Source organism: Nerophis lumbriciformis, linkage group LG02 (genome assembly GCF_033978685.3).
Source record: "Nerophis lumbriciformis linkage group LG02, RoL_Nlum_v2.1, whole genome shotgun sequence".
Classification (NCBI taxonomy): Eukaryota; Metazoa; Chordata; class Actinopteri; order Syngnathiformes; family Syngnathidae; genus Nerophis; species Nerophis lumbriciformis.
Genome location: NC_084549.2, coordinates 38,771,188 through 38,796,759, shown reverse-complemented (window position 1 = coordinate 38,796,759; position 25,572 = coordinate 38,771,188). Strand labels below are relative to the sequence as shown.

The window sequence follows — 25,572 nt, the reverse complement described above, 5'->3', positions numbered from 1 at the left end:
CTTTGCTACGTAGCTTCGATTTTTAAGTTCATATTTTTTAATGGAAAACCGTAATTTTTACCACTGCAGCCGTAAACCGGAATAGATTATCAAAAACCGTACTTACTGTATTTTTCGGACTATAAGTCGCAGTTTTTTTCATAGTTTGGCCAGGGGTGCGACTTATACTCAGGAGCGACTTATGTGTGAAATTATTAACACATTACCGTAAAATATCAAATAATATTATTTAGCTCATTCACGTAAGAGACTAGACTTATAAGATTTCATGGGATTTAACGATTAGGAGTGACAGATTGTTTGATAAACATATAGCATGTTCTATATGTTATAGTTATTTGAATGACTCTTACCATAATATGTTACGTTAACACAGTGCCGGCCCAAGCCTCCATGGGGCCCTAAGCAAAATTTGATTTTGGGGCCCTCTATTTCTGCCAATAATATATAAATAATATATAAACTCATTGCGGCTCTGGCAGTGTTGTTTACATTATCCTATTGTCAGCCTGGCATGTCTTTACAAATGACATGTCATTTATAAAGATATGGGGGTGGCCCAGTTAAGAACATAAATAATACCAATGAATGAACGAATGATGTCCAGAGTGCCACATATGATTCCTAATCTTAAAATGTAGAAAACATTCAGCTACAAGAGTGGCCTGGGGTTGAACAGTCCAAGTGATAAAGCTTTGTATTTACAGTAAAAGTGTCATCTTGTCTCATCAGTCTTGTACATATTAGTCTTTAATTACTAGTTTATATTTTTAGTTAATTGTTCATATTTAATGTTTACTTTGTACAAAGAGAGCGCAGTCTACTGAAGTTAAATTCCATGTGTGTTAAACATAACTGGACAATAAAGCTGATTCTGATTCACTTTATTATTTTTGGTAACAAAAACCTGAAACAGCAATGTGCAAAAATGTTGACCTAAAACTGTGTTTTTGTACAATAATATATCTTTGATCATTTAGAAATCATCAGTCAGACTTGTACATGCAAAAAAAAAAAAAAAAATTTTTTTTGTTAATTGCTTTTGGGGGACCCCTGGTGGCCGCGGGGCCCTAAGCAAGCGCTTAGTACGCTTATGCCTTGGGCCGGCTCTGCATTAACATACCAGGCACATTCTCATTTGGTTATTTATGCGTCATATAACGTACACTTATTCAGACTGTTGTTTACTATTCTTTATTTATTTTAAATTGCCTTTCAAATGTCTGTTCTTGGTGTTGGGTTTTATCAAATAAATTTCCCCAGAAAATGTGACTTATACTACAGTGCGACTTATATATGTTTTTTTCCTTTTTTATTATGCATTTTCGGCAGGTGCGACTTATACTCCGGTGCGACTTATACTCCGAAAAATACGATATTATGGGAAAACCGTAGTTGTTAGCAGGTATGGCAAACAGACGGATCAAGATTTTAACACACATTGTAGGTCGGAAAAAACTAAGAAAAACTATTATCCTATTATCCAGGCACTCTTTTGTTGAACACAAGCGCCTGTGCTAATATTTCATGTTCCAATGTGCGGCCAATATATGTACAAAATAAAATATGTACAAAATTTAGGTGGGTGCGGTGTACATTTAGGTATACTGCATGGTTTGGAAATTACTATAGATTTGTTGGAGTATGATGAATAAAGCTGAATTGATAAGGCAACTGATGAAAAGTTGTGTACATGAAAATATTTGTTCCCATTCAGTAAAAAATCAATGCACATTTGGCTTTGGGAGAACTACATGCTCATTCTTGGAGATCAGCATTAGGGTCACATTTTCTACCAGTGCAGCTGCAGCTTTGTCTGATATTTAGACGCTAATCAATGAAAGTAACATGACCCATGTTGTGTATGGGATAAAAAAGAGATGTTTCAGGGAAATCTGCCTTTTTCTGGAAAGTGATGAATATGTGGGAAAAACAAAGCAAAGGTTTGAAAATGTTGAACAGCCGTTCAACATTTTTAGAACACCTGAGTAAAATGTTGAGCATCAGTAAAATGCAAGATAAGCTTTTGAGATCTAAGCACGCTGACTTGGATTTGACTGATTTAGCTGTGGGCTCTGGCTACCTTCAGTGTCTAAAACCATTAGTGATTCCTGCACGACTAAACCTGCGCTCCAGGGTAACTATTGCCTTGCATTAATATCTACTTTCCACAACAGCAAATCAAAGCCTCATTCTCATGCTAAAACAGAAGGCTCATGGGGGAGGTGACAGCTGCAAAGAAAGGGAGTCACGCTGGCACGCCAGAAACATTTAAAAGAACAATTTATTACCAAGAACAAAAATATCAAACAAGACAGAGAAGTTCATCAGTTCATAAAACATATTATGCTGTCATTTGATCAGTTATGTGCTTGCGGCACAAACAGAATGATAAAGTTGAAGTATCGTATTCCATTTATTCTGCTGTATCTTGTAAAAGCAGTTAATCCGTCCTCGGAAACTGGAGGAGACAAGGCTAGGAACTTTTCAAAGACCCTTTAAATGTCAGTTGTCTAAAGTGCTTTGGGCCTTACTTTGACTTCAGGTGCTATTTTCATACCGTACTCCTACTGCCAGTTGAACGTACGCTTCACCAGCCTAAAGAAAGTTCTGTTATGCTCTAGAAGGTAAGAACGGAGTTGTTGGAGGACAGTACTGTTGACAGCAGGGTGGGGACGACCCTTTGACTCGTGCAGACATCGCTCTCGACCGTCACTTCGGATGCAGTAAAAGCCTTTGGTTTGGTTAAAGTAAAAGTTGGAGGAAACTATCCTGGGGGGCAGGTTGAGGAAGTGCTCCACTTTCTGAAGCTCTGGCAAGGGGTCATGAATGAGCAAGTCCCCGTCGACGATATGGATCTGTTCCAAGGGGAAGTGACGCAACCAGTTCCGCATGTGAATGTCGTATAGACTCCTCTGAATGGCCTTGTAGCGCATATTTAGAGCTCCGTTGCGAACTAGAAGGTTTTCGATGGCTTGCACTGGCTTGTGGTTCTCCAGTCGGTTGAAGTAGACCTGGGTGTAGTCGGAGATGACACGCTCAGCCGGGTCACGTAAAATCAGCAGCAGCTTTATGGATGAGTTCATGGCACATATGCGTTCCGGTGCAAGAGCTGATGTGAAATATCCTGGGGTTTTCTCTACCGTGATCTGGTCAGGGTACGAGTAGGGCATCAACTCACGGTACCACTCTAAACCTTTAGAGTAGTTCTCATCCCAGTCGAAGAAATGCACCTCAGTTGCAGCAGCAGAAACCTCCGGGTGTATGTCAAGCATTTCCAGGAGGGCTCTCGTGCCTCCCTTGCGCACCCCGATTATTATGCTGTGTGGGGCTCTTCTGCTAGTGCCCGGCGGAGGTTGAGAGGTCACATGTTCGTTGTTGGTGACGTCCATGCTGTTCAAACTAACGCCAGCATACGTGTGTAGAACCAGAAGAAAGGCAGAGGCCAGGAAGCAGGCCATGGCGATTGACAGGATGTTGGAGAATAATGATGGTGGAGGGTGAGCCAAGAACAGGAGCTTGTGATTTAGCTGTAAACTAGATCTCTCTCTCTCTGGGCTCACTGATAACAAGAGCAGTGGAAGGCGTAGGTTGTCTCTGCCACCGGATTTTAACACGAAGACAAGAAATCATAGGCTCTCCGCAGCACATCTGGAGGGTTGAAAAAAAGAGAGACAAAAACAGAGCGGCTTTTAGATTAGAGGTACGTGTTATGGGGTCAATGTCTGTATTCAGGGTTCATAGACTTTTTTTTTATCAAAGATTTTCCATGACCAAAATGGGACCATCAAAAACGTATCCTCACACAATATGTACATGTATATGTTCTTGTGGTACTCATTGGGCTAAATCTGGGAGCTCGGGTACTAAATGTTGTGCCATCTCATGTGCCTCATGTGTGTTGCTATGACAACAAAGTCCCTTGAATCCTAAGTAAAATTAGGTTTACATCTGAAATGTAAACTGCATGTACAATTGATAACTGGTAAAGACCACCCTATTTTAATGAGGTTTTTGGGTGTACAACGCAGCTTTCACCATCGAGAAACACATTTATTGCACATTCATGTTATCATGCTCCGACATGTGGCATTTTGCTCTGTTTTGAAACATGCAGACGAGCATTATGTCCCAACTTTCTGGGCATTTTAGAAGCTGTCCTGCAGTGCATCTACAATGGAACCCACCTTTTTAGCATGCTGAAGGTGCGCCCTGGGAAATGCTGGCTGTCACTGAGAGCATGCGCTGGAATTTTCCAGACACAAGAAAATGTTTTCTTATAAATGAAAAAACAAACGTAAAGAAATTGCTAGCAGACACCAAAACGCATCAATTTAATTAATTTGTTTTAAAGGGGACTTATTATGCAAAACAAACTTTTCTTGCCTATTAGTACCTGTTTTCGTGTTTTTGGGATCTGCATAAGTCCCAAAAAACACAGATGAGAGCAAGAGTTTTTTAAAGTGCAGATCAAGTTAAAAAGCACAGAGATAAACACACTTGTTCTCACCTTAGGTACATTTTTGCTGCAATCTGGCTTTCCTGGAACAGGGCTCATATCCTCGGATGACATGAACGAGTAGAACCAATTCATGCATTTTCATGACTGTGCAAACTCTATAAATTAGACGGAAATGGCACTTTCACCTTTCACCTAAAACACAATCCTGTCCTGCAATCTATGACTGCTACAAGTGAATCATCTCAAAAGGATATATCTATTCATCTGTCAACATTCTTCATCCACTCGGCAATCCATCCTAAGTGTAAAAAGTAACTTCTTATTGATTCTATAGTCTCTCTGGCTGGAAAATGTGCAGCCATCCAGCTCATTAGGACACACGCCATTGCAAGTGTGTCTGAAGGCCAGCAGACCCAATAGTGCTTTGTCTTTCTTCACCAGGCCACAATCCATACTTCAATCTAAAACCCGCCCTCCCAAAAGGAACAGCTTCATATCAGTGATCTGAGGTACATAAATACAACTTTAGTGCAGGAAATCCAATAAGTTCCCACTTGTAGGTGACTTTGATTTCCTATAAATGCCAAGAAAGATCAATAGAAGGGCAACAGAATCCAGTAAACAGAAGAAGACGGATTTCAGGCATTAAATTAGATCAATTATACGGCATGAGAACCATGGGAAAATAAAAGACAGGAATATCTGAGTTTAGGTTGTATATTTTAATATCTCATGTGTTTTCTTGCATTAGTCAGCACTTCTCAAACATCACCTTCCCTTTCCCTAAAAAACATGTCAAAACACTTCAGAGCACAAACAGAAATTACATTTAAAAGGATGCCCTATAATTTTTAGGAGGCGTCTACAAAATGGGCAAATTTTTAAATTTCATTGTGGAGAAAACAAGCTGACAGAATGCGAGTCAAAACATACCGAGCAGGTGTGGGAAACACTGCAGTGAGGTTGTTCACACAAACAAAGATAGAGCCTGCATGGGAACCGACTTCCAGAAACATCTGCACACCTACGCAGTTCCATGTTTAATAGATGATTGCCAAGAAAGCAGAGCTATAAATATACAAGCTTCATTTGCGCACGTCTTAATTCAATAAAATAACAAGTCATTCTAATAATAATTATGCAAAACATGTCTAAGTTCAGAAAGCCAAAGTGTGGAACTTATTGTAAAATGTATGAACATATAATATATACTTTTGCCTGTCAGAGGTCACCACAGTGAGTCAATCACATGAATGGTGATAATGATAAGAGCATTGTTAATTCATCCAAAATAAGATAAGGATGGTTATTTTATCCATCAATCCAGAAATGTTCATTGTATCCGATTATTGAAATAGAAATATATATCTGGTCACAAATTGTGCATGATTGTACTTAAATGCATATTTTGAGGCAGTATTAAAGAAATAATGCAGTGATTTTACTTTAAATTACAGCTGTCAAAATGAACGCATAAACGTATAAAATTAATCACAAAAATTAACGCATTAATCATGTATAAACACAGATTAACCACACAAAGTATTTTCATACATGCTCCTTTAGCTTAACCGCAGATAGTTACCTGATGGTTGTTATATGGTCAGTCATCAGGTCAACGTATACGTCAGTGCAAAGATAAGAGAAGAGACTCTGACTGGTGGGCTGGAAAATGTTGCTCCAAAATACAGCCCAGCAGGACTTTAGACAAAACTGTTAGGTTTTGAGCAAATACATGCAGTGGATTCAAGTACAACATTTAACACGGGGGGTGCTGGAGCCTATTCCAGCTGCATTCGGGCGGTAGGCGGGGTACACCCTGGACAAGTCGCCACCTCATCGCAGGGCCAACACAGATAGACAGACAACATTCACACCAAATGTAATTTAATATGTGTCAACATGTTTTTTTTTTTTTAAAGTTGATTCAAATAACACAAGCAAGTAACGTCCTGTGGTTAATCTTGACTAATCAAAATTGCACAGTGTGATTAATCTGACTAAATAAATAAAACATTTACAGAACAATTTTATAATAACAGTCTCAATCATTTTGTCAGTCACATTACTTTTTTTTTTGCGAAGTAGTGGTCAACTAAACCAACATGGCTACTGTGTGCCAACTATCTGAGAACGCAAGGGGCCTAGATCTTACCACTAAAAGCAGATACGAGCAAAAAAATCAAACGATGCAGTGTAACAGATCCCTGTATTTGTTGAGTGATCTCAAGGATTAACCGTCAGTCACGTTCCCAGACATAAAAAGTTAAAGTTAAAGTACCAATGATTGTCACGCACACACTAAGTGTGGTGAAATTTGTCCTCTGCATTTGACCCATCCCCTTTGCTCACCCCCTGGGAGGTGAGGGGAGCAGTGGGCAGCAGCGGTGCCGCGCCCGGGAATCATTTTTGGTGATTTAACCCCCAATTCCAACCCTTGATGCTGAGTGCCAAGCAGGGAGGTAATGGGTCCCATTTTTATAGTCTTTGGTATGACTCGGCCGGGCTATGAACTCACAACCTACCGATCTCAGGGCAGACACTCTAACCACTAGGCCACTGAGTAGGTAGTACATGTCCAACTGTCTTGTGCTCCAGACGTCATTTCACCCGACTAAACAGATGAAAGCTTGGAAAAGCATGGAGGGCTACAACTTCTCTGAGTGTGGCCCGGTCAAGGAAATTGGTATCAAGACTCTCCCGGATAAATCATGCATTGTTTTTGCTCGGTTAAAGTTGCATTACATGATTGAACTTTACTTCTGGTATGTTCTGCTAGTAGCACTCGACAACCTTTATTCAATTATTTTGTCTACCCATTATGGTAAAGGGAATGTTTGCAATATTTACACAAATGCCTAGAGGCCGCCAACTTTCCAATGTATTTTAAACAGTATATCCCGCCCTCTTACGGCTTCTCGCACGATATGACATAACCACGTACATATGTAACACATGCACGCACATTAGCTTTGGGTGTGGTTGGCTAATAATAGCAATTAATAGCAAAAACCTGCTCAGTGGCCCTGTGGTTAGAGTCTCCGCCCTAAGACTGGAAGGTCGTGAGTGCAAACCCCGGCCGAGTCATTGATTGGCACTCAGCATCAAGGGTTGGAATTGGGGGTTAAATCACCAAAATGATTCCCGAGCGCGGCCACCGCTGCTGCTCACTGCTCCCCTCACCTCCCAGAGGGTGAACATGGGGATGGGTCAAATGCACAGGATAATTTCACCACACTGTGTGACTATCATTGGGACTTTAATTTTAAGTTTAATTTGGATGGTTAGTGTTAGCTGTCATTGAATGTATATTCTATCATAACAACAGCGTGACTGCAAATTGTTTGTTGCTTCTCTTGGACTGCTTTTAGATGTGTGCACGCGTATGTGTTGACGAGACCGGGTGAGTGACCACCCTAAACACCTCCCATTTTATTCGGGCCAGTTAAAAATTTAAAATGTTAATTAATAAACTTTGTAATTGTGAAAAACATAGACAATTGTCAAACAAATGTGTTTTGGTCAACCACTAATGGTAACATAAGCTAGCCAGCGGTGTTCTTGTTATATTTTTTTGCTTTGAAAAATGTTACTGTGGGGAAGTTGCAAACAGCACCTTTAACCACTCATAAAGAAAATCGGTGACACTACCGATGACCTGGCTGGTTGTGAAAGAAGACGGAGAAGTGATCACAGCGGGTTGGCTTTGGCCATTTTGCCTTGTTGTGTTGCACAAGCCGTTACAAGTAAGCGTGGTTTCCCCCTTCCTTATCAAAATATAACTGTAGCTCTCAACGTTGTTTATGTGCTGAAAGCATCATTTAGTGCATGATTGCTGCCTTTGGTAAAAGCTCAACTCGTTCAGGTTTTGCCCACATTTGCTTTGTTTTATTTAGACTCGCCAAGTTGGTGGTTTACGAAACACTCGCAGCAAAAATGTGTTTTAAGAACTCTGAAACAAGATAAAATACAAATAATATCAAGATAATACTTACCGTATTTTCCGCACCATAAGGCGCCCTGGGTTATAAGCCGCGCCTTCAATGAACGTCGCATTTTTTTTCATAGTTTGGCTGGGGGTGCGACTTATACTCAGGAGCGACTTATGTGTGGAATTATTAACACATTACCATAAAATATCAAATAATATTATTTATCTCATTCACGTAAGAGACTAGACGTATAAGATTTCATGGGATTTAACGATTAGGAGTGACAGATTGTTTGGTAAACGTATAGCATGTTCTATATGTTATAGTTATTTGAATGACTCTTACCATAATATGTTACGTTAACATACCAGGCACGTTCTCAGTTGGTTATTTATGCGTCATATAACGTACATTTATTCACTATTTTTTATTTATTTTAAATTGCCTTTCAAATGTCTATTCTTGGTGTTGGGTTTTATCAAATAAATTTCCCCCAAAAATGCGACTTATACTCCAGTGCGACTTATATATGTTTTTTTTCCTTCTTAATTATGCATTTTCAGTCGGTGAGACTTATACTCCGGTGCGACTTATACTCTGAAAAATACGGTAATTTAGTGCATGTAAACGTAGTGATTGATGGTTTTATTCATGAATTTCCGTCTAGTCCACAAGAGATCATCAGCCTCGTGAAAGGAGACCGTTTCAATGAAATAGTCTGAATATTATCTATTCACAACAAATACGAAATGTAAAATATGTATCTTAAGCGCCAAAGAAAAGTCAATTTGGTGGTAATGCACACTTCTCACGCTTGTGGAGGTGCCCTTCATGCCTGGATCTCCCTTGCTGTGGAAACACTTTTGTACACTTTTTGTATTTGATTATCTAGTAAACATAAAGAAAAAATCCTCTATTTTACTTTCAATATGAACAATCTGAATATATGTATCGTTATGCCTCTAGACGTCATATCATGTTACATGTGTGAAAACATGTGAGGAAGATATTCATACATACAATTAACTTATAAGCACTCCACCTTGACAGGATGAGAATCAAATTCCCCCAAATACCCTCAGATGAGTCCCACCACTTGAGAATGTAACGCTGTTTCACATGACGCCAACCATTCTCTTATCTGATGGCAACTTTCAACCACACAAAGGCTGAGATGCATTTATCTGCTTCACACTCCAATTCACGGAGGGACTGAGTCCCTGAGCTGCATGAACGCAGGATGGCCTCCCAACCCACAGAACCTGTGGTTGCGCAGGAAGGCACTTATGTGCTGTGACAGGCGCTCCTGCCTGTCAGCAGAGAGCTGCCAAGTCCAATGTTAACAGCTCGGCGTCCTGACGAGCTTCCTGTCTCATCCAATCCCCATCCTCACTTCTCTCACAGAACACCACCACCTGGAAGGAGCCATTGTTTCACATCTCACTGTTCCTTATTGCTTTATTTGGCACTTGATACCATTTCCGGCTTTTCACTTGGCACCTGGCAGCCATGCTATCTGGCAGATTGCCTAACAAAGTCTATTTTGATTTAACACATGTGAGACAATGGGTGGACCGAGCCACTTAGATACTGCAGAGTGCGATAGAGGATATGTGTGTGGCGACAATGCAGTGCAGTAGGAACCAGAATGGACGGACTGATGGCTGTGGTCAGTTTTCCATTAGTTGTGCTTGTGCTTGTCCCTCAGGAGGTGCATCATCTTAATCCCCTGATGTGCAAGCAGCAGCAGCCAGAACAAACTGGCCAAGGTCAATTTTGGCTAGTGTGGAATTTTCATGGTCCTACAAAAACTCGGTACAGAACGGTTTCAAAGGTTAGTAACGCACAAATCAGATTTCTTAGATTTAACAATACTACAACAATGGAGCATCATATTTTGTTTGTCAGTCAGTGTACCGTCTAGGGTAGCAACGATTCTTGAGTTTGACTGTACGACTATAGTTAGGGATGTTCCGATCGATCAGCCACCAATCAGTATCAGCTGATTTTCATGAAAAACGTCATTGCCGAATAATGCCTTTCTTTTTTTTAACCAACATTCTTTATATTTCCTTTTTTAAACAGCAAAAAACCGAACACACACATAAACACCAAACACAAATAATAGTAAAGGGTCAAGTCATGTCGGAATCCCACTCAATCATAGTCCATTTTACATAGAGGAGATTACACACAAATAGCACAACTTTTGAGAATGATCTACTCCAGAGGGCTTAATCTTACACATACCTAGTAGATTTCAACACATTTGTCAAGTCTTTCTCAGACGCATATAAAATTTAAAAAAATGAAAAGATTTGGTGAAAAAGATACTTCCGCCAATGTTAAATGAGTTATACTTGTATAGCACTTTTCTACCTTCAAGGTACTATAAAAAAATGTTTTGACACTATTTCCACATTCACCCACTGATGGCGGAAAGCTGCCATGCAGGGCCCTAACCACGATCCAGCAGAACAAGGGTGAAGTGTCTTGCTCAAGGACACATGACTGGATGGCGGAAGCCGGGGATCGAACCACAACCAACCGAGCCACCAGTGATATCACCAGTTTGTGATATCTTGGTAATATAAATGTCAAAAAGTCATTCAATTTAGGTATGCTTGAGTCTATTTCTGAGATAAAAAGTTTTGCATACAATTTCTTGAATTTTTCATTTATTTTAATTGGATCCACAATATTTTTATCATTATCTTGAAGTGAGGTAATTTGTCTTTTGCTTTGAAATTGTTTGATACGCCATGCTAGTACTTTACCAGGTTTTTCACCTTGGTCATAAAATGTCTGCTTATATCTTAATAGGCTTGACATAGCTTTTGTTGAAGCCATTTCATTGCATTATGTTCTTTATAGAAGTACTTTTTGCTGCGATTCCTGAGTACTTGAGGGGTAATGTTTCTACTGTCTTTACTTCTGCTTCTAACACTTTTGCTTTCTAGTAGGTTTCTCTGGATTTAAAGGCAGTAACATTAATTACCAGTCAACTACAGACTTTAAAAGCCTCCCATCTGGTACGTACATCACAAAGTTTCTATTACATTAGTTTTAAAGTGCAGTTATATTTGTTAATCGAGAAAAGTAACAAAGCCAAAATCAGTCATCCATTAGATTTCGAGCCTCCATTTTGGTCATTCACTAATTTGTAGGGCTGTCAACGCATGTGATTAATCAAAATAAATGATCACGTTATCAAATATGAATGATGATTAATCACTTCCGGGTTGAGGCTTAACTCGGAAGACATGCGCATTTGTTACACAGTCTGTAAAACGATGACAGGCGGCCAATTTCACTTCAAAACAGAACTTTGTATACAACTAAGATACATTGTTGGTATTGCAGTGCCAAACATTTTTATCATACGCAAATCAAGTTTAAAATACCATCCTAAAGCAAAACACGTACTCGAGGATGACGCCACAGTGTTGCCAATTGCGACTTCTTTTGTACGCAGCTTCTATAGCGACAAATGTAATGACTTTACCGGTAGTATTAGAATACTTTTTGTGTTTTGGAGACTTTTTTTGTGTCTTGGAGACTTTGAAGTGAAAGCAATGAATGCTAGCTACATCGACAAGAAGCAGAAAAGAACGCTACGCTGATTCAATGTTGTCAACAAAAGTAGCACAGTTAAGTTAAACATATGCCTTTGCTAAACAGACAACCACCGCATGCAGGACATCTAACATCTGTGAAGACCAAGTCCTGCAAGAAGATGTCATTCATATCACCGCAGCTGATCTGTCGTACAATACCTTGGAGAGGTACAATTACGACAAGGATAAACCAACTGTACTACACAAACAAGAGCATCAATTTGCATCTACGGGCTGAATGTGAATTTATTTTCCTTCCTGGAGAACGTTGGACATCTAAGTAATCACAACAAGCTGGGGTTGCATTGTGCCAAAAAAAAGAGATCAGCATTGTCATCTGAAAAAGGTAAACACGCTTGTTTGTTTCAACAACTGTTTAAATTAAAGAAGAGTAAATGGTGCACTAAGTTAAGTAGTTTATGAGTGTTTACTACATCATCAATTAGTAACTGTACCTTGTTTGCAATATTATTGCAAACTGCAAAGACTTACAAAATGTGCATTGCATTTTTACTGTACTTATTTTCACCAAATTTTTAGCAAATTATTGACTTGCAGTTCAGTAAAACTTTTAAAAACATTCCTGTATGACATTCTGACTACTAAATTGCATTTGTACCCAAATATTGTGGTATTTTCTTCAGCTAATCTTTTCTATGCAAGCAAATAATAACATGTGATTAATTGTGATTAATCACAGGTTTAGAGTGTGATTAATCTGATTGAAAAATGTATCACTTGACAGCCCTACTAATTTGGAATTATGGTATCTTAAAGAGTTTGGAGTATGATTCAACGGGAGTATAGGTCATATGAGACGTTTTTTTTACTTTGCATTGTAGAATTGCCGAAACCATAAAGTAATCAATGTGTAAATATGATTGATGAGTACTTGAATAATACAAATATTTTTTTATCCTTTCGATTTTTTTCCCTCAAAACATTGATTAAATTAAAGTATTTCATAAATAGTTGAATTGCACTCCTGTTTTTTCCATGTGAATTGTTCATTCCTGAGCTTTTTTTGTCCATCTGTAGATCCAGAGTACAATTAAAGTCACCAGCCAAAACACAAGCAATTGTCAAAAATACATTTTAAAATAATGAGGGTTCATCTGTATTAGGGGGCATGCATATTTATACATGTTTAGCGTCTCGGGATTCTTCCCTGAATAATCAAATAACGTCCCGCTGTGTCCTTACTAACCTTATGAATCTGCAGTGGAATAGAATCATGAACTAAGGTCAGGACACCTCTCGCCTGAGGGGTAAATGGGGGCTGAAACATTTTTCCTTTCCAACTCCTCGTCAATTTAAGTTCATATTCTTGTTTTAAATGTGTTTTATGAAGGAAAACTATGTTAGATTGTAATAATTTGATCCTGTTCATAACCGTGTTTACCTTTTTAAATTTGTGTAGCCCACCGCAGTTCCAGCAAGCTTAAATTGTATTTAAACAGACATAAATATATAATTTTACATTTTTACCTCGGTATTTTCCAACTTGACATACGTAAAATATAATCAAAGGTAGGAGTATTCCCTTTAACCATTATTAAAACACCTGAATATTCCTTTTTCAGGTGTGTCCCCCACCCTCAATCATTGAAACGGTGGAACAGTATGACTAGTGAAAAGTTGAAGGTAAAAAAACAAACTAATCTATCTGCTCTGCTATTATCAAATACTACTTTTAAACAAGTCATCAAGGACAGTGATTCTAAAACTGTGGTACGTGTGCCACTATCTAATGGTACACCAAATATTTGATAATTTTTTTAAGTAGTGTGTTTCATTTTCCTATATTCAAAAATAGGGATGTCCGATAATGGCTTTTTGCCGATATCCGATATTCCGATATTGTCCAACTCTTTAATTACCGATACCGATATCAACTGATACCGATATCAACCGATATATACAGTCGTGGAATTAACACATTATTATGCCTAATTTGGACAACCAGGTATGGTGAAGATAAGGTACTTTAAAAAAAAATTCATAAAATAAAATAAGAATAATAAATTAAAAACATTTTCTTGAATAAAAAAGAAAGTAAAACAATATAAAAACAGTTACATTGAAACTAGTAATTAATGAAAATTAGTAAAATTAACTGTTAAAGGTTAGTAATATTAGTGGACCAGCAGCACGCACAATCATGTGTGCTTACGGACTGTATCCCTTGCAGACTGTATTGATATATATTGATATATAATGTAGGAACCAGAATATTAATAACAGAAAGAAACAACTCTTTTGTGTGAATGAGTGCGAATGAGTGTAAATGGGGGAGGGAGGTATTTTGGGTTGGTGCCCTAATTGTAAGTGCATCTTGTGTTTTTTATGTTGATTTAATAAAATAAAACAAATTAAAAAAATAAACCAAAAAAACAAAACATACCGATATTACATTTTAACGCATTTATCGGCCGATAATATCGGCAGGCCGATATTATCGGACATCTCTATTCAAAAACAGTGTCTCTGTTCAAACTCTGTGTAATGTTGCAGTGTCCAAAATATTAAATATACTTGACAAATAAAACGTCTGCCTTGTTTTTGATGAATACTTAGGCCTATTACGCTACGGTATTTAATGTTTTAAAGTGTTTTCCGAGGTGGTACTTGGTGAAAAAAGTGTGAGAACCACTGGTCTCGGAGAAAGGCACTTTTGTCACACATTCAGCCTGCAAAAACTGTACATTATAAATAGAAGGAGATTAGAGGGATCTTTTTGACAAATAGCTCAGCTTCGTGGGTGTGGTTGAAGATGTGTGAGCGGTTTTTGTGGGTCACGATAAGCCGGGCTGGATGAATTGTGCAGTAGTGGAGCCTCAATTCCCGGAGTAGTTGCCTCCTCAAACTCTGTCATTTTCTTGTGCATCTCCACCGCCATGTCATTGTAGAATCCCACCGGTTGGTTCTTGCAGAGGGTTTGACGTTTCACCGTGGCTGCTCGCATCACAGCTTCTTTGTCCTTCGAGTTCAAGAGTTTCATTATAACGTTTCTTGGTGTGGATTAGGTCTTACACTCACTTCTTCGCCCAAGTCTGTGTGTTCCATGCACTTAAAAGTTATTCCCCGTGACAATGCCAACTCGAGCGCCTGCAGCAAGCAGCTCTCCAGGAACCCACAGGTACGTTAAGAAGCCTCAAATTGGAGTGACGTGATCGAGCCTCCAGGTCCACTAGTTTTTCTTCCAAAGATTTATTTTTTCCCTTCAAGATATTCCATCTTTTCTTGTATCACAGTCACATTGTCTACTGCCGATGAGATTCTCATCTCTGCTTGAGTGACTCCCTCCGAGCACTCTTTCATGTCCTTTCTTACGTTGGCAAACGCCTCGAGAATGCCATCTAATTTGGATGAAAACCTTGAAAACTCTGATCCTTAATGACTTCTAGTATTTTCGTCAAAGTCGCGCAGGACTCTTCAACGGAAGTGTTTTTTGCCATTTGCCGCGATAGCTTCCTAACCTCTGATGTTCATGAGGCCAGACCGGTGTCTTCGGCTAGGGGTTATTTTCCTTTTGTGTGTGTTTTTCAAGCACTGAAGTTGTAATATCAAGTTTTTATCTTTTCAAAAAGGTTTTTGTCAGGATTTGGTAGATTGCATTGCAAAACAGACCTACATGACCTACATAAAAAAAGATTTTTGTCAGGATTTGGTAGGTTGCATTGCAAAACAGACCTACATGACCTACATAAAAAATCGAACATATATACGAATATATAAATATTATGTATATATTCGTATATATGTTAGATTTTCTAACATAAAATCTAACATATATACGAATATATACATATTATGTATATATTCGTATATATGTTAGATTTTTTTATCGCTATATTAGTCTATTTATACCTGCATTGTCCTTTCCATCCTTACACTTTCCATCATTGTAACTGAGCTACTGTGTTGAACAATTTCCCTTGTGGATCATTAAAGTTTGTCTAAGTCTAAGTCTATGAGTACCTTCAGCAAGCTGCCACAACCAAAAGCCTTTTTAATGCCATACCACAATGCAGATCCCCACTGGCTGACACTGTAGCCTAATTATTTTTAGTCCCCCGGATAACAAGTGGCTAATTATGTGTCCCCTAAGTTAATAATAATCACATCCAATACACTACATAAGTATTATTTGATCACTGGAGGACTGACGGGTGGATTGATCCATAAATTGATGGTGTCAATACCATGGGTAGTATCAGTATATGGTCGATACTAAAGTGATTATTAGGTGCATTTATGTAGTTTGTGTTAATGTTCACAAACGCAGAAGATGTTTAAGGGGGAAAAAAACTAATTATTAAAAATAGTAGTTCCCTATTTTCCGTAGAAAAGCCACTATTTTTCTTAACGCTTTAAACCCTGCGACTTATAAAACAGTGCGGCTAATCTATGGATTTTTCTTCGCTAACGGCCATAATGTTTAATATTCAATAAATAGTTTTCATATTAGACCAACAGAGACACTGAAAAGGTGTGTATTTGTTTGTGCTTTGGAGCCATCTTTTGGATGAGTTTGCTCACTGCAGATGCTGCGGGTTAACAATGTACTTCCTGTTTTCTTGCCTTGAACCGGAAGAATAACCGTCCAACAGCGTTTCTGCTCGAAAGGATTCTTAGGCCCCTTCTACACTAAGGTTATCAAGGGTAAATCCCACCTAACTTTATCCTTGTCCACACACACACAATGGTCGTTTAAGACCCCCTGCCCCACTCCGTCCGCCGGCGTAACACGACCTAGTACGCACGCGTGGAAAATGCGCACGTCATAGTCACCTCCAGTGTTGCTTTGTGTGCAAGTTCTTAAATTAGATTGAATTTATCTGAAAAATATACAGTGTTGTGGTATTTCAATTAACTGGAATCCATTGTGCTCTGGGGCCCTATTCTAGTGAATCACACCTGAGCCATCATAAATTAATCAAATCTTTATTGGACACATGGAAGTAAACAATGTGATAAAGAACATTTTACATCAATCAATCTAGGGTTCTAGATATCTTCTCAGATCACTCCTCACTCTTTTGCCTTCACCTTCATTGTCCATTCGTTTTTGATGACTTTGTACACTCTGGACCTACACATTGAGTCCGTGACATACATGGCGCACAATAACAGATACGGTCTGCTTTGTCAGTCCAAAAGCAATTGCTGTTTTCCGTAGTCTTCCCTCGACGGCCAGGTAATACAAAGCACGCGCTACCTTTTTTTTATCACATCCATGGGAGCCCGCATTCTCGTTGTCTCTCCCTTGACAAATGGACAAAGTTTCACAGCTGACCTGGACATTCGCAAGTTCTCTTGCCGTCTGAGAAGTGTTGTATCCCAAATAGCTGCAATCGCTTTCTCTTAAGGTATTCAATAACTCCTTCATTCCACACTCCATCCAGCTGTATAATCACTCGCCATACAGCAATAGATGACATCTGCCTATTACCTGACACCTGACATGTTAGCTACTTCTCTTTGTTTATAATGTTTATAATGTCTATTTTCTATTTCCTGCTGGATCTACTCTCTATTTTATGCTGCTGCTGTCACATATACTGTATATACTGTAATATTGTACATGGTCATTGGTATATATTGTATATATGTTATAGACATAATATAATATATCTGTATATATATTATTCTGTACACATATTATGTATATATTTGTATATATGTTAGATTTTTTATCTCTATATTAGTATATTTATACCTGCATTGTCCTTTCCATCCTAACACTTTCCATCATTGTAACTGAGCTACTGTGTTGAACAATTTCCCTTGTGGATCATTAAAGTTTGTCTAAGTCTAAGTCTAAGTCTAAGTCTAAGTCTATTCATGTGTGATTTCCACAAGCATCTGTACAGATGAAAGGAGACACACGGGTATGTCTGGATGACTCGCCTTCATATTTCCAGTGGTTAGCTCCGGGTTACGAAACCGCTTGTTATGAAGCTGGCTATGGCACTTTTCTTCTGAAGTCAATTTCTGTGCAGGGCGCAGTCTTTCTGGCGTCACTTCCTCTCCGAACTCAGTGTGTACACGATCAATGAGTCCATACAAAGCTAAGAGCCGGAGATTCACGAATTACACGGTGCACTTACTTGTGTAAAAAATTATCCAAGTAAGGGGACCTTAAACGATGGTTTAGTGTAGCTGACACGGTGTTTAGGCTAAATAATTATTCATTTAAGGAGGCCTTAATTCATCACTCAAAGCAAGGTTTGTAATTTTCATAATATAACTAAAACAATTCTTGCTTACTATCCCGTCCCGTATGTGATGTCAGTAGGAGTGTTTTCGTGCATATTTGTACGTGTTAACGTAATGTAATCATGCTAGAGTTGTTAGCATTAGCTAATCGTTTACAATTGTTTGTGCTAGTATTATTACCTTACTATGGCATTCTTTTTATATTATTTCAGTTTTGTAAACTCACCAAAATGTCACCATGGAGTGATTGAGTCTGCTTAGTTGATTGGAGAGCTAGCTTCCGCAGCTATATTCTCTTTTGTTTGATCGTTTTACTGCCATGTTACAGACACCGTTTGGAAACAACTAAGATATGTAAACAAACCTTTTCAAATATCTGTGGTTTATAGTCCGGTGCGGCTAATATATGTAAAAATAAATGTTTCTTCTAAAATTTGGTGGGTGCGGTTTAAACCGGTGTGCTCTATAGCCCGGAAAATACGGAAGATAGTAGTTTCTACTCTTGAATAGTTATTGTGTGCCATTAACTTTGTTTTGATCACAAAATTGTATGTGATAAAATATAACAAGAAAGTTGTTTAAATGTTGTGTTGATATTGTTAAACTGCACCCACCATAAATAAGTAAAAAAAAAAGTATAGTTATCGGTATTGACATCGACGGATCTCACTTAAAAATATAAAACCCTGATCGGAACATCGTTAATTATAGGATTAGGAATAAGCTTGGTTTCACATTTATCACTATTATCACAAATTAATTTAATTTTCACAAATGAAATATTTTATCAAATCTTTATTAATATTCTTTTAGGATTTTTAAAGAGGACCCATTATGCAAAACCAACTGTTCTCACCTAATGTTTTTGTGTTTTTGGAATCTGCATGAGTCCCGAATATTTGAAAACAAAACATGGAGGCATTGCGGAGATATTTAAAAAAACAATCTTGCCTTCCTTCATACTTCCCCCCAAAAAGTTGTATGGGATTTGCCCCAAATGTGACGTTTTTCCTAATTGTGACATTAACAGATATCTAAATATTTAGTAGAAATTTACCCCAAGAGCTTTTTAGTGACTCCGCCATTGCACTGACACGTCGTATTCCAGTTTCTTCATTTTTGCTTTTCTCTTGTTGTGGGGCAGACTGGCTTGTACATGCACATGCATCCTCTGCTGTTACCATTTCCAAAACAATGTAGTGTATAGTTCAAATGTACATCTATCAGAAGACTCCATGTGGAAGCTCTTAAAACTACAACATTGATGATGCAGTCGAAGTAGAGGCATGTAAATAAGATAGCCCACAAAACGGTGAAGAGACAGTCAGAAAGAAGCTTGAAAACAGTCTGTAAAATATAAACCAAGCAACATTTTGACAAAGAACCACCATTAGATTAGACTACAAGGAAGTGTTTAACTGGAATAAGACATCATTAAATAACCCATCAAAAATGATCCTTTTAAGGTGTTATTTATTGCTGTCAGACATAACACAGAAGGCTACAGACAAATTGCTTGTTCGTTTCCATTAACTCTCACCGCGACAATTATCAGTCACATGTTTATATTTAACACCCTTCCGACTCAATGGTTCATCAAATAACTTGCCACTGACGCAATTAAACTCAGTTATGTGTGTTACATTTTACTTTGGCGTCTAAAGCTGGGTGTGATCTTGCAAATGGTGTATCAAATTAGAAATGTTCATTGCTTTAGCCGCAACATATGAGCCGTCGTCTTAAACTTCCATTTTCGACCCCGGGGCTAGTTTTTTATTGACTTTTGCCATCACTTCGTCATCTCCTAAAAATTATATGAATTCATTATTAATAAGGTATATTAGATTCAACACTAACAGCAATTATAATGTTTAATTGGCTTTAGCATCTTTCATGTACAAAATGTACCAAGTTGCCACATCCGCATACTTTTATTTTTGACTTTGCAGCCCTTGGTGGAAAAAGTTTTGACACCCCTGGGCTGGAATGTGAGAGCACTCTGCAACGGACGCCTCATCTCAGCGTGGCTAATGTCTTTATAATAGCTAAGCATGCTATTGACACACACCGAGCAAGACGACACAAGAACCTAACCACTAAAATTCAGTGTAAAGTAGTGGGGATCGATCCACATGTCGATACTTTCGATACCTAGTATACTATGAGTATATAAATAATACTAAAGTGATTACTTTGATATTTTTCTTACTCTTGTTCTTAATTTTTGAAAAATTATGTTTTAGGTGTTTTTTGTTATCATTTACAAACTCAGAGAGTAAGTCTCTGGATACAGAAAGACTATGAGGGCAAATCCCAGACGAATCATAGGAGCCAATAGTAGTTTTATACAAGTGTTTATATATATTTAATTAGAGGTAAATTCAACATTTTTGGAAATACGCTTGAAAAATGTCGTATTGTGTTTACTTTAGTCACCTGCTAAAAAAAACCATTGTCATTTGCAAAAGTTATGGTCAAAGTATCAGATCAGAACTCGAAATCGCATCATATCAGGGTTAAAAAAAATTGGATCTGGATCGGCCAAATTTAAAATCGAAAAAATCGTAAAATCGGTTTATGGCTGCATCCTTAGTACCAACATGATGACTTGGCTTAGTTGTGTCAATAAATACACATTTATGTACCATTATCAAGAGAGTCAGCAAAATATACTACCTTCTTGAGAAAAGTTGAATTTTTGTATTGATTTGCATAGTCCTGAAAACTATCTGTCCTACTATTTACAGTACAGTATATTAAAATGCTGTTAAAAAGGTCATTAAACTAATGAAGATGAAGACTTCTGCATTCTACTGTATATTAAATAGAACAAACACTAAAGTCCAAAGAACAAACAGTGTGTACAAACAATACAAATATTATTACTGGGAATGTGGTAGTGATCTAACAAGACTGCGTGTAGAATTGACAAGTGCAAACGTTGTGCAGACTACCCTATTTAAATGAGCTTTTTGTATTTACAATACAGGTTGTGCCCATGGAAATTCTCATTACCCACCACATTCATGACATCATATGGTCCAACTGTCCGAACTGTGTTGTTTCATTATGTTGTGGACAATTCAGCAGACAAATCTAATATGAACCACCTTTCCTAGGCTATATTGAAGTGCGATCAAGAAACAAAATGTATTTTTAGCATGCCGAAGGTGCCAGTGTTGTGATGATGCGACTGGATGATTCCAGATGCAAGAAAATACATATTGCAATAACTTTTTTCATATGAAATGACTTTTTTCTATGTGAAGAAAACAAATTCCAATAAAAAAGACACACGTGGACATTAAAATCCTTTGCATTTGTTTTAATCAGCCCTTTAAGTCATTCAGCACCTATACGATTATAAAATGATAGCGGCCGCAGAACAGTATTAGTCTTGATAAATCACATTGCGAGTGCTTAATTATTGTATTTATAGCTGCTCCTCCCAGTATTGTGGGTGTACTGATAACCGGCATATATTCTGCATATTCATGAAGACAACACTACTACTAATAATGGCAGACTTCATGAGAGCCAACAACTACTTTGAAAAAAATTATGATCCAGAACTTTATATTTTTAAGGCTAAATATAAGGAGGATGAGCTTTATGTATTAGAAGCTGAGTGATGAGCAGATCCAGCAAGCAGCAGGTTTGCTAAGTGCAATACAAGAAATACACACTACGAACATAATAGAACAATCACTTACTATACAATGTCTGCTCTCATTGGGATGCTGACTCATTAGATGTGTGTTTCCTCCCGTTTGGATGAAGAATTAATCATAATTCTCAAGCAGGTATACAAAAAAAAAAAAAAGTAAGGGCAAACAATCGTCTTTTGGTGTCTTTCTCACCATCCCCGGGTTTAAGTTGAATGTCAAAGTTGACTAACTTCTCGGTTTATGGCTACAACCTTCTTCTATACATGTGTGAGGCATGATTTACAATCTAGAATTAACTTTCTCCAACTCAGAGACAATCCAGCAGTTCACCAGCTCAGCATGTTAGTTGCTGCATAAGCTAGTTACCTCTTTGTGATCACGGCACCGGCAAAAGTAGTTCCTCGGCGTAAGCGCTTACATTACCCAATATCACTATATAGTGTGAAAATCCAGTCCATAGTGGATCCAACATATCAGCAAAAGTCCAGCCCATAGTGGTTTAAACATGGTTTCTTTGTATCCATTAAACCATATCCAATTGTGTTTACAATCCACAAAGTATGTGAAAACACAGTTTAAACATCACAAAATGCCACACATTCAGTCAGCCATTTTTTTAATATTGCACTCTGAATACCTTCGGCTATTTTCGGAGATTGACATCACCGCAGTAACGCTTCTGCACTCTGACCATGTTATCAGATCAGTCATACTGGAAATATGCAACAATTGAAAAGAGATATGGTGTTTATCATTCACAATCCTTATGTAAGTCAAGAACACATATGCTTGGCTTTTTTATGCATTCAAAATTGTAAATAAAAACAATTGAGTCAACAGATGGAGGATCCTATGTTGTGCTCAGTATAATCTCTCTAAAATATCCAGAAACTGCCAACAATATTCCATTTACATGTCGTGAATGGAAAATTAACCAAATATGAGTGATATTGTTATTATAAGCGCCAAAGCAAACAAACTATTTTAGAGGCGCATTGATAGCAGTGAGCTATTGCTATCTTACCCTGCTATTGTTGACACACTGAGCTGACGGCTGCTTCTGCTTTGTCTCAAATTTGCTAAAAGTAAATTCTAGATTATAATTCATGCGGCTCTCACCTGGTAGTAGACTATTGTGGCCATGGTCTGACTGGCTGGTCGACTTTCACATCCCCGAGGTGGCAAAATAGACCCCACAAGAGGCTTCCTGCAGGAACTTCTTTTAGCCCTTTGTGAGGATTGCAATTGAATCTTCATCTGAACGGAATAATGTGAGCGTCCAGTCGGTCGGCGTCCCAGCGAGAGTGGAAATATTACAGTAAGTGTTTGTTTTGTTACGGTTTGTTATTGTTAGTTTGTATATTTAGCAGCTAGCATTGTTGCGGATGCTGGTGTCACAATGAAACTGCATCCATCACTCGGCTTCTAAAACTTATTGCTCATCTTCTTTGTGTTCGGGCTCAAAAATATTGGGTCTTGGATCATAATTGTTTCTAAAACTAATAGTTGTTGGGTCTCACAAAATCTGCTTGATTAGCATTGTTGTTGATATAAAAGGGATCTTTGGTTTCTAGCGCCAAGTGACTGGCTTCCTCATTAACTCTCAAAATGGCTCGGGAATCTCCGTGAGATTGACACTAATTTGATTATATATATTTATTCGCAAACTTTGGAATTATGTCGGTGTCATAAATCAGATATACTGTATATGACAATAGCTTCAATATAGAGGTAACTTGTTTTTCCACTCTACTGGTACTTTAAGAGACGCAATTCTCCATGTGCAAACTTTATAGTAGTTCAGCTTTGCGAGCGCTAATAAGTTTGTATGTGTTTTTATACGTGCACAATTTTAGTGGATCAGGTCAGGCCGTAGTCTTCTAAAATGATATGTCAGTGTCACACGGTGGTTTTAAGCCTGTTGTCATAGCAGGTCACCACATAGTAATGCTTTCCCTTCTGCAAGGCACACTGCACCCGAATGAAACACAGCAGGGCGTGAACTTAGTTTATTTATAGTCTTTCATTACACCGTGAGAAGCCCAGAGCTCCTGCTTTTATCGCTGCATGAGTGGTGCATGTGCGGAAAATACCCGAGTGACCTTAACTTAACCAAAAAAAGTAAATGATATCACTTCTGACATCAATGCGTTTACAGGGGCCACCAGTAACAGACGTGATTGACTAGACTGCTGTTGTTTCCACAGCCAAAAGGGCCAAAATAGAGCTGTAATCTTCTGTGAACACCCCAGACTTCACATGTCTCCTGGGACTCATTGTTGAGATGCAGTTTTCAGTTTTTATGGCCCACATAGAGAATAAACCACCAGAGAACTGCAGATCTGCTGCAATTTCCAGCTTTTAAATTGACTTTTTCTGTTTACCACTGCCTTTTATTAAATGTCCTTAGAGTCTGCACTGTAAGTGCTCATTTTTATGTGTTATTGTCTTTCTGATGGCTTTTATTCTCTTAATAACTTTACTTTATTTCTGCTCTATATCTTCTTTTATTATATTTCTTTTTATATATTGCCTCTAGTTGTTTTTATCATTTTTATAGTTTGTATAGTTAATGCTTTAGAGCAAAATATATATATTTTTCTCATTGCAGACAATAATCCCAGCAGTGAATGTTATATGTTTGTGGTCACTGAAGAGGAGAAAAGAGAAATTACTTGGGAATGGAACGAGTGTCTCATTCACCTCCCTATAAAACATACTGTATCAAAAATATCGTCTTTAGCAATATAAAGTTAATCAGTTCCTCCAGGACTTTTTTTGTGAATATTGATTGATTTTGTGGCAGTTTTTTTCACAAAGTTGCGGCAAGAGTTTGGATATTTTGAGACTTATTTTTTTCAATTACATTTCATCAGCTTGTGATTTTATGAATTTGTTATCAATGCCTTCAGTTTTTCTTTGTCTAAATAATAATAATCTATTCATTTGTACAAACCATTGCAATTACTTGATTATGAAAACATCCTGTGAATGTCAATAAACATAATTTAATTATTTATTTTTATTTTATTTTTCCTTGTTTTTTTTTTCTCGTCTTTGTTAGTTAAATCCAAAATAACAAGGACACACATCCAACTAATTCCACACTACTACCGCTTGGGTTAATGAGTGGTATTGAACAGACCTGTACTTTCTCACTTTTTTGTGGCTTGGAAAAGTTGTCACCAGAGAAAAAAGGCTGACCAAAAACGGCAATATTCAAATGTACACTATTTATTATATCACAGTAGATTTAGAGAAAGGCTCTGCAGGTTTGCAGCACCACAGGAGAGTGGGTTCCCTCTAATTAACCCAAACAGCCGTTTCTATACATCTTTAGAGGAAACCCTCATTGATATTCCACAGAACCTCCTGCCGTTAAGCGTGTACAACAACAAGCATTTTTTATTTAATGGGCACCCATTAGTACAAAATAATTACTACAACACTGAAGCTTGATTAGAAATAGGTGGATTTTGGTCTATGTAAATTAGTGGTTAGTAGGGCTGTGAATCTTTGGGTATCCCACGATTCGATTCAATATCGATTCTTGGGGTCACGATTCGATTCAAAATCAATTTTTTTTCAATTCAACATGATTCTCGATTCAAAAACGATTTTTTCCCGATTCAAAAGGATTCTCTATTCATTCAATACATAAGATTTCAGCA

General features: G+C 37.8%; 1 protein-coding gene and 1 long non-coding RNA gene across 2 annotated transcripts in view; one reads left to right on the top strand and one right to left on the bottom strand.

The window, feature by feature from the left end:
* The window catches only part of LOC133607696 (uncharacterized), an 82,401-nt gene that overhangs the window by 25,099 nt on the left and 31,730 nt on the right, over positions 1-25,572 (top strand). The gene's annotated exons all lie outside the window — the stretch shown is intronic.
* Positions 2,297-25,572, bottom strand: part of hs3st1l1 (heparan sulfate (glucosamine) 3-O-sulfotransferase 1-like1) — an 86,690-nt gene continuing 63,414 nt past the window's right edge. Inside the window, exon 2 of the mRNA XM_061962549.1 lies at positions 2,297-3,651. Within this exon, the coding sequence (XP_061818533.1) occupies positions 2,568-3,461 (894 nt within the window). The 5' untranslated portion in view covers positions 3,462-3,651 and the 3' untranslated portion in view covers positions 2,297-2,567. The remainder of the gene's footprint in view (positions 3,652-25,572) is intronic.